This window comes from Falco peregrinus, chromosome 2, assembly GCF_023634155.1.
Source record: "Falco peregrinus isolate bFalPer1 chromosome 2, bFalPer1.pri, whole genome shotgun sequence".
Lineage (NCBI taxonomy): Eukaryota > Metazoa > Chordata > Aves > Falconiformes > Falconidae > Falco > Falco peregrinus.
This window is the reverse complement of record NC_073722.1, coordinates 124,185,730-124,199,874: the sequence shown is the minus strand read 5'-3', so window position 1 is coordinate 124,199,874 and position 14,145 is coordinate 124,185,730. Positions and strand designations below refer to the sequence as shown.

The 14,145-nt window shown below is 52.2% G+C and overlaps 2 protein-coding genes across 4 annotated transcripts in view; one reads left to right on the top strand and one right to left on the bottom strand.

The window, feature by feature from the left end:
• Positions 1–10,506, bottom strand: part of ARSG (arylsulfatase G) — a 36,363-nt gene extending 25,857 nt beyond the window's left edge. The window contains exon 1 of the mRNA XM_055795888.1: positions 10,229–10,506. The gene's annotated coding sequence lies outside the window, so the exon portion shown is untranslated. The remainder of the gene's footprint in view (positions 1–10,228) is intronic.
• On the top strand, positions 140–9,159 carry SLC16A6 (solute carrier family 16 member 6). Of its 3 annotated transcripts, none has more exons than XM_055795884.1 (6): positions 140–287; positions 2,287–2,527; positions 3,152–3,295; positions 4,070–4,198; positions 5,166–5,990; positions 6,591–9,159. In XM_055795884.1, the coding sequence occupies exons 2-6, from the start codon at positions 2,293–2,295 to the stop codon at positions 6,830–6,832; spliced, it is 1,575 nt and encodes a 524-aa protein (XP_055651859.1). In that variant the 5' UTR covers positions 140–287; positions 2,287–2,292; the 3' UTR covers positions 6,833–9,159. The 3 variants fall into 3 exon arrangements, with proteins under 3 accessions (XP_055651859.1, XP_055651860.1, XP_005237574.2); XM_055795885.1 differs by lacking the exon at positions 140–287 and adding an exon at positions 554–1,314; XM_005237517.4 differs by lacking the exon at positions 140–287 and having other exon boundaries at positions 1,726–2,527.
• Positions 10,507–14,145: the final 3,639 nt, after the last annotated feature.

The following is a 14,145-nucleotide window of genomic DNA, read 5'->3' as shown; positions in this document are numbered from 1 at the left end:
CCTCCCGCAGCGCCGCCCTCCGCCGCACACGCGGTGCCGGCGCCGCCGCTGGGGCGAGCCGGGCCCGGCGCGCACATGGCGCTGCGGAGCCGCCGGCGGAGACCGGCTCCAGCCGGTATATAAGGGCTGGGAGCGAGCGCAGAGCAGCCGCCGCCGCGGGCAGCGGGAGCAGCAGCGGCCGGAGGCCGGCGGGCAGCGGGGCCGCCTCCTCTCGCCGCCCCGCCGCCGAGGGTCGCCCGCCCTGGCCATGGGCAGCCCCTAGCCCCGCCGCAGCACCCCGCCGCCCGGTGAGTGGGCTCCCGCCCGGGGGCTCCGGGGGAGGGGAGGGCAGGGCGGGTGGGCTTTGTTCGGATTTTTTTTTTCACCCCAATTATTATTATTTCTTTTTATTTTCCCTGCCTTTTTGCTTTCCTCCCCCTCCCCTTTTCCGCATCCCTTTATTTTTAGCTGGCGGCCCCGGCGCACGCCGAGGAGCCGGTGCGGCGGTGGCGATGCAGAAATCAGGTCTGAAATGTTCGGAAAGTGATGCAGGCGAGGGGGGGTGGGCGGGCGGGCACGCCGTGCCCCTGAGCTCCGGCATTTTAATTTTTAATTATTTTTCCCACCGTAATCTCTTTTAATTTTTAAACGTGTATCATGTACGCCAAGGTTTGGGTTGGTGCTGGTGGTGGTGGTTTTTTTTTTTCTTTCTGCTTCTAAATAGCGTGCTTCCTTCTAATCTAATCTCCCCCGCTCCTTGTGCAGAGACACAGGAATGCATTGCAGCCCCGTTGCCTTTCTCGGGGCGGGGGGGGGGTCCAGGCACTTCCCACAAAGTTTGGGCAGAGGCCGAACTCCCGGGCACCCGGCGGTGGTCCTGCCCCAGCCCCCGGCCCGGGCTGCCGCAGAGCGGGGCGCAGGCAGCGCCGGGGGATGCTGGAGCCCACGCCTCGCTCCATCCCTCGGCAGAGCTCCCCCCCTCCCGGGGCCGTCCACCAGCCTGGACCCACCGCGCAGCACTGCAGAAGGGCCGGCGGGGTGCAGAGCCCCCTGCCCCGCTCTGGGGAGCCCCCGGTGGGTGTCTGCAGCCCCCACCCCTGGCTCCCGCGGAGCGCTCGCGGGTCCCGGTGGGTGCCGGTGTCAGCGGGACCGCGCACGCACTCGCCTGCTCCTCCGTGAGAAGTTCCCCCGTGGGATGGGGAAGCGCTGCCGGAGCCGCCTTGGCTTTCCCTGCCGAGAAAGTCACGCCGATGATCTGGAGTATAAAATGGAGGAGGGAAATGCCTGGTGGCTGCTGGGGACGGGGAGGAAACGCGCCGCCCGCAAGAGCCGCAGGTTCACGCTGTGCCCGGGACACCACGGGCGTGGGGCCAAGGCAGCCCATGGCCACTGGCCACCGGCCACGGCCACCTCGCCGTCCCCTCGCGGGGTGCCCTGCCTTGCAGGTGTGGCCAGGAGCCCCGTGCGGGACAAAACCTGCCCCAGTGCATCCCCAGGTGGCACAGAGCGGGGCTGGAGAGACCCCCCAGTGGTACACAGGGTGCTCACCTCCTAAGGGTGCTCCCCTGCAGCCCTTAGGGCCGCAGCCTCCTCCTGCCCTGGGGGCAGCTGTGACCCCGAGGGCTGCAGGGGACAGCAAAGGCAGCTGGTGGCAGCAGGGGTGTCCCTACTGCCTCTTGTGAGGCTACAGCGCTGTGGGCAGCCCGGCTTGGTAGCCCTGCAGCAGTTATTTTGGGGGGGGGGGGGGGGGGGGAGGAGGGGCAGGCTCCCGAGGAGTCACTGTCACCCCGAGTGCCAGCGGCTGCCCAGTGGGTTCAGGACACGGCAGGGTGCCACGGTGGGTTGTGCCGTTGACTGATCCCACAGCAGATGGGTGGCACCAAGATGTCACTGGCCACCCCAGGCTGGGCAGGAGGACATGGCGAGGAGAGCTGGTGCTCCTGGGGAGCTCCTGCAGCTCTGCCAGCCCGCGCTGGGTCCTGTGGTGGATCTTGCACGAACTGCATCCATCCGCCCCCACGCACCAAAATACAGATGACAGCTCCCAGGCGCTGGGTTGTGCTGATGGGAACAGCTTGCCTGGGTGCTGAGCAGACAGTTTCTGTGCTGGGCTCAAAGGGCACCAGGAGAAATGAGCCCCATGGGGTGACCAAGGCAGAAACTTCAGCCCAGCTCCTGCATTTAAATCCCTGGGCAGCACAGGGACCAGCTAGAAGTGCCTTAGGGGTGTTTTGGCTGCTAGGCCATGCCTCTTCCAGCAAATTTAACCTTAAACTGATGCCTGGCTCTTTCTCCCCTCTTTTCCAGATCAAAATGACTGTCAAAGCTGTAAAAATGCCGTGCACGGCTCCAAATGTTTATACTAAAGTGCCTGATGGAGGATGGGGTTGGACAATTGCTTTTGCTTTCTTCTTTGTGGAAGCTCTAACGTACGGCATCATAAAATCGTTTGGCGTCTTCTTCAATGATCTGATGGAAAGCTTTGATGAAACCAACAGCAGGATATCCTGGATAATATCCATATGTGTGTTTGTACAGACCTTCACAGGTAAGAGCAGCAGGGTTCAGCACAAGCACAGCGGGCAGTTGTACTGCTGACTCAGCATATGAGGACCTGGTACTTGTGACTCCTGGTGTCTCTAATGGCTTCACTATAAGTGATAGCCATAAAGCCCAGAGGCTGCATGTCCCTGAAATAACAATAAATGTCTCTGTCAGCCTGGCAGTCCCTTTGAGCCCCATCTCGTGTCCTTCTGCATGGTACAGGGATGTGGTCCATGTCGCTGAGCCTGGCCTGGCCGTTCAGCTCTCTCCACTGGGGGCAAAACCAAGAGTTTTAAAATGTAACGGTGCTGAAAAGGATTAGAAATTACTTGAGCCTCACTGAAATGCACTGGTGTTTGTGGATATTGCTGCAGGTTCATCCCAGGCTGCCCCGCACCTGTCTTGGTCTCTTCTGATGACTTTTTAGCGCATCCTAAGTGCCATGAGCTGTGCAGTGCTCCACAGTGGCTCCAGGGGGATGCTCTGCTATGAGGCCAACTGGGAAGGGAGGTGGCATGTCACGGGGACCTGGGCAGGGGTACAAGAAGAGCCTCTGAAGGAGATGATAGCTGGTGAAGTTGCAGATTTGGGTGCTGACCATGGCTTTCTTCCCCTCCTGCGCATCCAGCTCCTCTGTCGACTGTCCTCAGCAATCGCTTTGGTCACCGCTTCGTGGTGATGGCCGGAGGGGTGCTGATCAGCACTGGCATGGTCTCCGCCTCCTTTGCCCACACTGTTGTGGACATGTATGTCACCATCGGTGTCGTCTCTGGTGAGTTGTCCTATTCCCCTACCAGCCGAACACTTTGCTCTCTCCTGTGGCTTCCTGCAAGCGTGGCTCTGGCCAGGTTGTTTTTTACTCTCCATAGTGTGGGGAGTGCTTGAGAATTGCTGCTGCCCCTTCTGAGCTGACCTCTCTGTCCTGGTACGGGTGACAGCCTGGGCTCAAGGCTTGGCTTTCTGCCCTGTCTCACCCTGGGGACCACCCTGGGACTTGGTCCTGCAGACCACCATGCTAGTGCAGCTGTACTGATTGCTTCTGATTGACGGGGGTTGTGGGGGAGATGAAAGCTGTTCACAGGGTCAAATCCTCTAACCTCTCCTTCTGTCTCTTTTCTTTTTTTTTTTTTTTCTGATACTTCTCCCCCTCCCCAGTCTGGCCTGGGTGTCCTGCTCACACCCATGGCCAGGAGCTTACCTTGCTTAGGGGAGCAATTGCTACAGGCTCAAATTCTTTAAGCAAATGAGGTCCTCAAAGCGGACCCTGCTGGCTGTTTGGGAACAGAAGGCATTATTTAGCAGGTTTGGGAGGTTGGGCCTCTTGGTTTGGTTTTGTTTTTTTGGTGTTTGTTTTTTTTTTTTTCCCTCCAATTTAAAAAAATAACATTCTGGTTTCCCCAATGATTTTTTTTCCAGGATGACTTGCTGAGTTGGCTGAAATGATACTGTAATCTCGCCACTGGGAAAGCTGACTTAACGTGTTCTTGCATCGGTGTTTCCCCCTCCCTTACTTGTTGTTATGGCAATTTTTGGCATTTATTCACAGGCCTTGGATACTGCCTCTCTTTCCTCCCGACTGTCACCATTTTATCACAGTATTTTGACAAAAGACGTTCGCTGGTCACAGCAGTGGCATCTACAGGGGAATGTTTTGCTGTCTTCTCCTTTGCACCAGGTACAGTGCCCAAACGCTGTGGCTTCATACGTGCATGCCTAAAGCACAGCGTTGCTCCAGTCCTTTTCCCCAAGCAAATAGGAGCCAAAGGCCATCAGTACAGAACTGGTGCCCCTGGACATTCCCATGAGCTGCTAAAGCCCACAGGTGGTTGCTCCTGTGCCTGTGGCAGGGTTACAAGTAATGCCAGAGACCTGGTCTAAGGATGCCTGAGCCCTCCCCAGCATGATCTGCTGGAGCAGGACGTGCCTGACCAATATGCAGCCTGCCAGGTTCCCTGCATAGATCTAGCAGGCTGAAAATTAAGACTTCAGCTATTCAAAACATTTGCAATACACGTAACTGTTCCTAAAGGTTAGTGGGCTTGTGCTCGGCGCAGGCTGCCAAACTGCTCCAGCCTTCTGGGCACCTGTCCCCAGACACTGTGTGCCAGTCACTGTGTCACCTCTGCAGCTCAGGTGGTCTGCTGCTGCGCGCGCCTGCTTGTGCCTGAAACCTGTTGCAAAGCTGCTTTGATTGCAAGTGAAGGCTTGCAATGAAGCAGTGACATGCACCTTTGAGCAGAGGAAGTCTCTCAGCTCTAGTAGCTGGTTTCAGGGTGGGGTCAGCTCAGAGAGGAAACCAGAGTGTTGGGTTTGCTCTCATTCACTAAAAATAACACCACCTTTGTGCTTGCGCATCCCAAACCTGCTGGGACCTCAAAACTGACTACCTAGAGGCTAGGTTCTGCTAGCCAGGTGTTACATGCAGCTTCTAGCTCTTGTCTGCTGCAGCTGGTGGGAGGAATGTGGGTGTCAGATCCCTGGGTGGACCAGGAGGGACCCCTGCTCAGCCTCTGTGAGAGCTGAGGTGCTTTGGACCCTCTAGTGATGAAGCTCCCATTACTTCACTAGCTGTACATTGAAAGAGCTCCTCAGTGTAACTACAGGCTTTTTTAGTTCCACTTTCTTCTGCCCTCTTCCCTCAGCAATTACTGCTTTGAAGGAGCAGATTGGCTGGAGGTACAGCCTGCTTTCTGTCGGGGTGCTACAGCTAAGCATCGTCATCTGTGGATCACTGCTGCGACCCATTGTCATCAAAGAGCAAGAAGAAGTGAAAGCACAGCCTCCTCCAGAAGAGCCCACGGAGACAAAGTACATGCTTGAAAATGAGCAAACACGCACCTCAATAGAGTCCATAGACTCAGGAGTAGAAATAACTACCTCACCCAGCAATGTGCCTGGAAACACCAAAGCAGAGCCGAAAAGTGAAGAACCAAAGGAACACGTACAGATACTTGCTGAAAATAACAGCACCCCTCCAGAACCAAAAACCAAACTACTGGACTTTTCTGTGATGAGAGACTATAGCTTTATCTGTTATGCATTCTTTGGCCTGTTCGCTACCCTGGGCTTCTTCGCTCCCTCCCTCTACATCATTCCCCTGAGCCTCAGCCTTGGCATCAGCAAGGACCACTCTGCGTACATACTGTCAGCCATGGCCATCGCAGAGGTCTTTGGAAGAATTTCAGCTGGCTGGGTCCTCAACAAAAAGCCTATCCGCAAGATCTACATCGAGCTCATCTGCGTTGTTCTGCTGTCTGTAGCGTTGTTTGCCTTCCCTTTTGCCTCTGACTTCTGGGGCTTGATGACATGTAGCATCTTCTTTGGGTTTATGCTGGGAACGGTGGCGGGCACGCATATTCCCCTCCTGGCAGAAGACGATGTGGTTGGCATCGCCAAGATGTCTTCTGCGGCTGGAGTCTACGTCTTCATTCAAAGCTTAGCTGGGTTGGCTGGACCACCCCTTGCAGGTAACTCAAACTTTTATAGTCTTAACTTTTTTTTGGTATATTTGATAGCTATGGGTGCTGGTCTCTGTCTAGAGAGTGTTCTGGCAGTGCTAACCGTAGTGCTACCCTAAAAGCTGTGCAACTAGTATTAGACTCCTGGAGCCAGAAGACTACTGCAATGCAGCTCTGCAGAGTCCCACAGATGAGGCAGTCTCCACTGAGGAACCTCAGAAGGAAAATACTGCAGTGCTGCCCTGATCCTGTTAGAAACCTAAACCCGGCATCACTTCAGGCTCTAGCGAGCGGCAGAAGCAAATCGCTCTCACTGCGTGTTCCTGCTGTTCGCTGCAGAAAGGTGAAGTCTCTATCGCGGTACACAGATGCCTGAGATGCATCAGGCTTAGTGGTACCCAGAGGCTTCTGACTTGCCTGAGGACAACACTGTACCCTTGGAGACAAGGTTTTTACTTTTTTCAGTTGGCATCGGCTTGTTGTTGAGTAGCTTGTGATTGCAAATCAAATGATGCAGTGGTACCTGGATTAAAAATCCTATAGGAGGGATGAATGGATGGGTGAAGGAGAGTCAGCTGTGGCTAACTGCTGTATGTGTGTTTTCTTTAGGTGTCTTAGTGGATACGACACAGAACTACAGCTCAGCCTTCTACTCCTGTGCTGCTGGCATGGTCCTGGGTGCTGTGTTTCTGTCCCTGGTGAGACCGTGCAAGGCTGGGCTGTGCCACCGCCAGCAGCAGTGCACACAGGAGAGTGTGGTGGAGGTCGCCCCAGATCCACCAGATGACTTTATTGAAATGGATATTGGAAAAGCAGAAAATTCAGGAAAAGGCTGTGATGGCGTGGCATAAAAAACCGTTCCTTCTCAATCTAATCTACTCAAGACTGGGGAAAATGTCAGCTCTGCTCCACGTTTTAAAACTACATTCTAAAGGGAATGTGAAATTTTAAATGTGAACAGTTGCTACCGACAACTTTTTTTATTATTAGAACTTTTTTAACCAACAATGGAAAGCTCCATAGAAAAATACGGATAGCCACATAAGAGTAACTTCTGTCTAGCATGAAGATGTGATGCACACTCCTGCTTTCCCAATAACAAGCATAAGTAAAGGTTTGACCGATCCACACAAACTGAGAATAGCAACAGCAGAAGCAGCTCAGCCTCTGCCTGTCCTCATCCATCCCCTACCACAAATACCATGCAGGCAAGAAACTGATGATACAAACTGGAGACGAGCATTTTGTACACCGCCAGTAGCCAACTGACTCTTCTGGAAGAATATGGACTCATGTTTTAGATTTGAGGAGGAGGCTAGGCTAGATAGCTGACTTAAGAACATTAGCAATGGTTTCTAATTAACTTGAACATCACAAATGCTGGGAAGTCATAAGGCTCTGTATGTCTTTATGGCCAGTTATTACTGCACATACTTCATAAGATCATTTTTCTTCTCCCAACTGGTATCCTTAGGACTGTTTTTCTATTGATAGTCAGATCTGATGTACTGTTTCTAATTTAACTAGTATTTATTAATTTATTCTCAGATTGTTAAAGGAGGTTAGTTTAAACTGGAGAGGAAAAATAATCTTTTGCATAGTGGAAAGCTGTCTTGACATCCATCTCTTCAATACCTATCTTGTATTGCTAGCTTGTGAAATTGTTGGGAAACTTACTCTTACAGCATAGTGTAGCTGTTTTTAATAGGTAGGTCTTAGGTAACCCAGTTGTTATTTAAAAAGGAAAAAAAAAAATACTAAACTACAGCTCGAGCATCTCCTTCCATAAGGCCTCAGCTGGTGTCAACGGACCTGGCTCTGCTGCTGCCACCAGCCCAACCCCGCAGGGAGGATTTGGCCCAGTATGTCTTAATGTACCTGAAACCTTCGCTAAGAGGTGCACCTGGGAATCTCTGCCGCATCACAGAATGATCATGGGAAGCCCCACATCACCCAGCCCCAGCAGCCTGCCACCCCTGGGGGCACGGGGCTGCTGCTCGGAGCCGTACCCCCTTCCCTGGCTCTCCCCGCTCCCCCAAAGTCAGCACGAGGGTTTTTTTGGTTTTTTGGTTTTTTTTCCTGCTGACTTCATTGAGACATGAACTGGAGCTTGTGCACGTGGAAGGCGTGAAGGGAATGACAAAAGACAATGTATTAGCTGTTCATTTAGTCTTAACGGGAGAGATTCCTCCTCCCAGTGATGCAAGCTTGCTTACCCCACCTATATGCATCTTAACGCCTCTAGGCAACTCAGGGGGACAAATAAAACAAGTCTGTTTTGGTTTGAGGGGGAAAACCCCCAAACATTTCTGTGTATTTAAGTGGAAGTGGCATCATGCATTAACTGCTATGCTGACCTGTCTGTATTTTGCCAGCCATAGAAATGTGGGACAATCTGAGAAAAGAAAACCACCACCACCAACAAAAAAATCGACCTCTTGGGAAGGTGCTTGATGTGTTTTTTCTGTCTTAGGTGTCAAAAAAAAAAAAAAAAAAAAAGACAGGCACTCTTGCAACCAAGTGGCTAGAGCTATTCATCCTCACTGCCCGAGACCTGTGGTCTCGTGTCCTTCTTCTGCCTCAGCACTTTATCATGGCCAGCAGAACCTCGCTGCATTGCACCCAGGACTGGAAGACCCCTTACAGAGAACTAGAGTTTTGTGAATCAGTGAGTAAATGAACAAATAACAATGTTGCATTAAGATGTAGTTTTTATTTATTGTTAATTTATGATACTTCAAGCATTTTGGTAAATGTTCTGTAGACTATAATTGTAAGATTATTGAAGTCTTTGTGATATGAGACCTCACTACAGCACTTTGCTATTACAACTCTGCTTGGAAGTGGGATAAGGCCTCCAGGTTTTGCGTGTGTGTGGAAGCTCCCTGTTCTGCAGATTCACGAGGTTCTACTGTAATTTAATTTTTTTTTTTTACAAAAATTTCCAATACAGATCAAATAATGTTTGTCACTGACCTCACAGTACGTTTCTGTTGCTGTCTGTGTAGCGGCACGAGCAGGGGAGCAAGTGAGTATGTGTGTGTGCGAGCGCAGAAGACCCAGAAGCAGGCTTTAATGCGTTCAAAGCAGGATTTACTGATTTGTTTGTAACAGACCTAGTGGACTCTGGAAATACTCTAAAACACTGAGTTTTGCAATAAACTTTTTCTTTTTTTTTCTTTTTTTTTCTTTTTTTTTTTTTTTTTTTGAAATAAAGAAAATGAAGAAACTTTCCTCTTCTCCCTCTTCTCCATCCCTAGGAGGCTGGCTCACCCATCACCCCACGGGGTTCTTGCTGGGTCTGGCCACTGCTACCCCTCCCCGCAGGGAAAGCATCCAGTATGGCTGTCACATGCCACTTCCCCAGCCCGGAGTAGTGTGTTCACCCTGGAGTTGGGCAATCCTCTGCTTTGGAAGCTGTGGATTAGTGCTGACCTCAAGGGTACTCTTATAAACCCTTACTGGGAAGGCCTGATTAGGAGCCTTTTCTTCCTCTGAGTGGTAACTGAATTGGTGGCACTTAGGAACATTGCCCTCAAGTCTTAAAGAAGCATGCAATCATGTAATTATTTTATCTCTTTGACTTGCAGAATACTTTCTCCGTGCCAGGCTAGGCAGCTTATGTATCCAAAATCAACCTACCAAATAGCAGGACAGTCGCAGTAAAGGGCAATTCTCTTCCCCCTCAAACCTTATTTCTTTTTACACCAGCTGAGGTGCACCCTTCCCTGCATAGCCCGTAACTCCTGGCATCACCAAACCCTCCAAGGAGTAACGCTGCTTAATTCCAAATATCAGCACGTGTATTAGAGGTGCAAAGGAACCGCCTGTGGAAGGAGCCATCACACCACTGATGTGGATCAGGCACAGTTTGGTTTCCTTCTTGTTGCAGAAGTCCTAGGACAGGTGACCATGCATGCAAGTGGAGCAGGCTTAAGGCAAATACCAAAGTCCTGGGAAACTAATCTGTCTCCAGACGGGACTCTGGCTCAATGACGGCGGGGAACAAACATTATTGGCAACAACTTCCCCAAAAACACCTCCCCTGCCCCCCAGAAAAAGCATTACAAAGGCTGCACACAGCTGACAAACAAAAGCACGTCAAACAACACTATCGGCTGTCTCCCTGCACAGCAACTACTCCTAGCAATCCTTCCCACCCGGTTTAAATTAATTACCCATGACCTCCTCCGTTCTCCTGGTACAAAGGCACTAAGGCCAGTACAAAATTGGATAAGAATACTTACTTTTATTCAGTAGCACTGTAGATCTACTTTGTACCAGTAAAAAAGAGGACAACACGGGGCAGAACTTACTTCTCCAAGCCTCGGTATTCCTCTCAAAGCGGTTGTGTAAGCTCTTAGAGTCAACGAGCCCGGTGCCAGCCAAATGTAAATAAAGGAAATTGCACAAGGTCGGCTTGCAGAAGGACAAAAAGCCCTCAGACTGTAGGTAGCTATCCTTTCTGAAGCAGAAAGGAAGCTGTACAGTGGGTTTGTTTGTTGTTTCGGGGTCTTTAAAAACAAAACCCCAAACCGACAAACCCATTTTTCCATTTGGAATTGAAAGGAAGGGCAACCTCTTGTTCTCTTTCACTTATTTTAGATAAGCCGACGTCAGGTACTTAAGGGGACAAATGGATCTTTAAAAATAGCTAAACTGGTTTTGGAAAAAAGTAAAGTAGGTGCTTACACAACAGTGCAATGTTTTAAGGCTTCCCCTCAGATGTTACTCGTTAGCATCTGAGATCATCATTTTCCAGCTGCCCGTAGTAAACATGACCTGAATTTTCACAGTGATGCAAGCCCAAGCAAGCAGCCTTCCTCCCTCGTTCAAGCTCATCTTAAAGATGCTTCACAGGTTGGATTTAGGAAAACATCCCTTTAACTTCCGGCTTCATCTGAAGGCTGAGAGGGAAAGTGCTGCTGGCCAGAGGAATTATGGACACTCGATGTCCACACCAAAAGGCAGAACCCCTGGTCACCACTGGCATACTGCACCGGCCGTGCATGGGAAAGGCTCCTGGGCACCCGGAGATGCTGGCAGTTCAAGGAGCTGGTGAGCAGCCACGGTGCCTGCACGCCTCCCGCCGACCCAGGCCACCTCTGGGGGTCCTGGCAGCAAAACACAGCAGTTTTCCCCTCCCCAGTTTCACTCACAGGGACTTTGACTCACAGGATTTGCAAATCCGTGGCTGCACTAGCATAAAGCTCGCTCTTGCAAATTGCAGTAAGTCGTCTAATAAATCAAATGCAATCCCCCACCCTCCTTCCTACTGCAGTTGTCAAGCTCCAGTTACAACAATTTGTGGTAAAATATTACTCACCAGCACTTTGGCCCATGTGGGCCGCTCTGCCTCTGTAAAGACAGCCCCCTAAATCACTGCTTTGTCACAGAAGCCGCAAGCATAACCAAAAGACTTATTACACACAGACATTATGAGAATAAGGCCAAGGAGACAATAGTTTCCCTCGCTTCCTTTTTGTCAAAGCTTTCATTAACGTCGTGAACGTCTTTTTCTACTTTATCCGCTGCCGGCTGCTTGCTGCAGTCAGCCTGGCAGAGGAACGGTCCAAAGCAGCTCCAAGGAGCCAGAGCAAGACCGAGTGGGGTGATGGCACAGCAGGGTGCTGAGCATCACCCTTCAGGGTGCTGAGCATCACCCTGTGCTCCTACTTCAGCTACCTGCTCTCCCCAGCCACACCGGTACCCACCGTCCTGCCTCTCTGCTCTGCTAATTTGCTTTAATCTCCACAAGTTTGCACTTCTGCTATGGGAAGTTATCAAAATGAGGCATTTTAAGCACTTCAAGCACATCAAGGCGTTTGCATTTTGCTGTTAATGTGGCTGGTATTTATTTTTTTTTTTAGATGTTGCAAATTGAAACAAAGACAAAATCATCAGTGAAGAGCAAAGGGCATTTGTGAAGTTATACCTGGGGACCGAGGATGGCCGCAGACAGGCACGGGGGGCACAGGGCAGCCAGCACCAGCGTTGCCAGGGGTGACTTTCCATACCCAGTGCTGCCCAGGCACAGTAACAGGGTGATGCTCCTGCCTAAGCCAACCACCCTCATAACCCCTGCTGAGCACCAACCTAACCCCTGCTGAGCGCCCTCCTAACCCCTGCCCTAGCGACTGAGCAAACAAGGTCAGCTCTGCTCATAGTGCTGGACCCCCAGCTCAGCAGCCCAAACATGTTCCCCCCACTTCACTTCCAGGCCATGTGTGATGGTAGGGAAGGTTTCCTGCAGTGGGTATAAACTGACTGTAGATTAATGACTAAATAACACAGTGACAGATGCACAGATCACCTGAAGGATAGGAAGATACGTGACAAGGTCTGATTCTGACACCGCCACTTGGACAAATGTGCTGCTGGAGCTTTTTACCTGGCCCGAGACACAGCACTTGACCAAAGCTACCCAAGCCCTTCCCCTCGCAGGTCTGCATCCCTGCTTCTGGCGGTGGCCAGGCAGCAGCTGTGTGTCCCACTGGAGCTGGCCCCGGCAGCTGGAGCACAGTGGTGATGTGAGGACACCTCCACACACGGACCACTTCTACACAGGACGCAGCATCTGTGGGCAGGAGCTGGCACAGCTTTACTACACCTTAACATTCCCACGTCGCGTTCCCCTGGGGAACTCGTACCAGGTGTGAGAACAGGTTCAGTTTGCACGGAGAGGAGGGTAAAGCAGGGTGCCCTCCACATCCCAGCACAAGAAGCCAGCCTCCCTGCGGGACGGGATGCATCCCTGGGGGTGCAGGATGGGACATACCTCTACTGCTCCTCCAAAAGCAGTTCTGGGGGACAAGCTGGCCAAATATTACAAAATGCACACTGGGAAACTCAACGCTGGAAAACACGCGCGGAGCAACAGCCCATGCTCTGCTTGAAGCTGAACCCCCAGAAAAGCCAGCTCCTTCCCACAGCCGGCAGGGCTCCCTGCCTGCCGTGAAATCACTCCCTTCTCCCACTGCAGCCCCCGGGCTCCGGTGCGAGCTCCCAGCTTGCCTCCCTGTACCAAGCAGCAGCCACCGAACACCCTCCCGCCTCGTATCTTCCTCCCGCACATGCCCCCGTGGCAGCACATGGGCTTATCGGCCCCAGCCAGCCCCACGGCTGGCACCCCTGGGTGCTATCAGGTGCTGCAGGCCCTCGTGCCGCTGGTGTGGGCTCCCACCACCTGGTCCCACCGAGCAGAGGCCACCAGGCAGCTCGGTGCTGGTAGGGAAAGCCAGCACGAAGCTGGGCCCCCCCCTCCAGACATGGTCGGAAAAGGCTGAAGCAGAAGCGTGTGCACTCACAGCGCAGAGCTGACTGCCATGTTTCAGTCCTCCCATCCCCATCCCCGTCCCTGTCCCTGTCCCCATCCCCATCCCTGTCCCCATCCCTGTCCTGCCGAGGGGAGGAGTGGGGTGGGGAGCCCAGGCGAGGGGGCCACACACATCCCACCCCTCAGCTCCGTACCACCGAGGAACCTGCTCCCCAACCCCCAGCAAGCCCTTGCAGGATGGACACGCAGTCGTTCCCCTGCTGCTCACAAAACACAGCCCTTTTCTGCTGGAACACGGGTTGTGCATCATCCAGCAAGGGGTCCCGTCTGCCTTCGCTGGAAAACCCCGAGCCACCCCTCCAGCACCTCTTGTGCCCACCCTCGTCCGCACAGACACCCCGCCAGCCTCGCAAGACCTCCCTCCCTCGGTAACTCATGCGATTCCCCACACTCTGCCAGAAGAAAAACGCATTAAATGTGTACCTGGGAAGGAGTCTGCAGGCACAAAGGCAATTTTTCTGTTTCTTTTCCCTTTTGCTGGCTGTTCTCCTCCTGCCTCAGCTGCTGAGGGGTCAGAGCCCTTCACAGCTTCTTCCAATAACACAATCAAAGGTGCTCAGCAAAGAGAAGGTGGAAACCCGCTCCCCCAGCAGCAGACGGAGCAAATCCCGCTGCAAACGGATCACCCAAGCACTTAAAATACAAAACCCCGTTCAAACTTCAGTTCGCGAATCATTTTCACCGAGACAACCCCTCTCCTTCCCAGATCTACACTGGTATCTTCACATCTCCACAATTTTTATTCAATCTCTTTTGCACGGCTTTAAATGAGACAAGAATTTCCACCATGGTGTTTATCTTCAAGGGCTAGATGCTGATCTTCCAGCC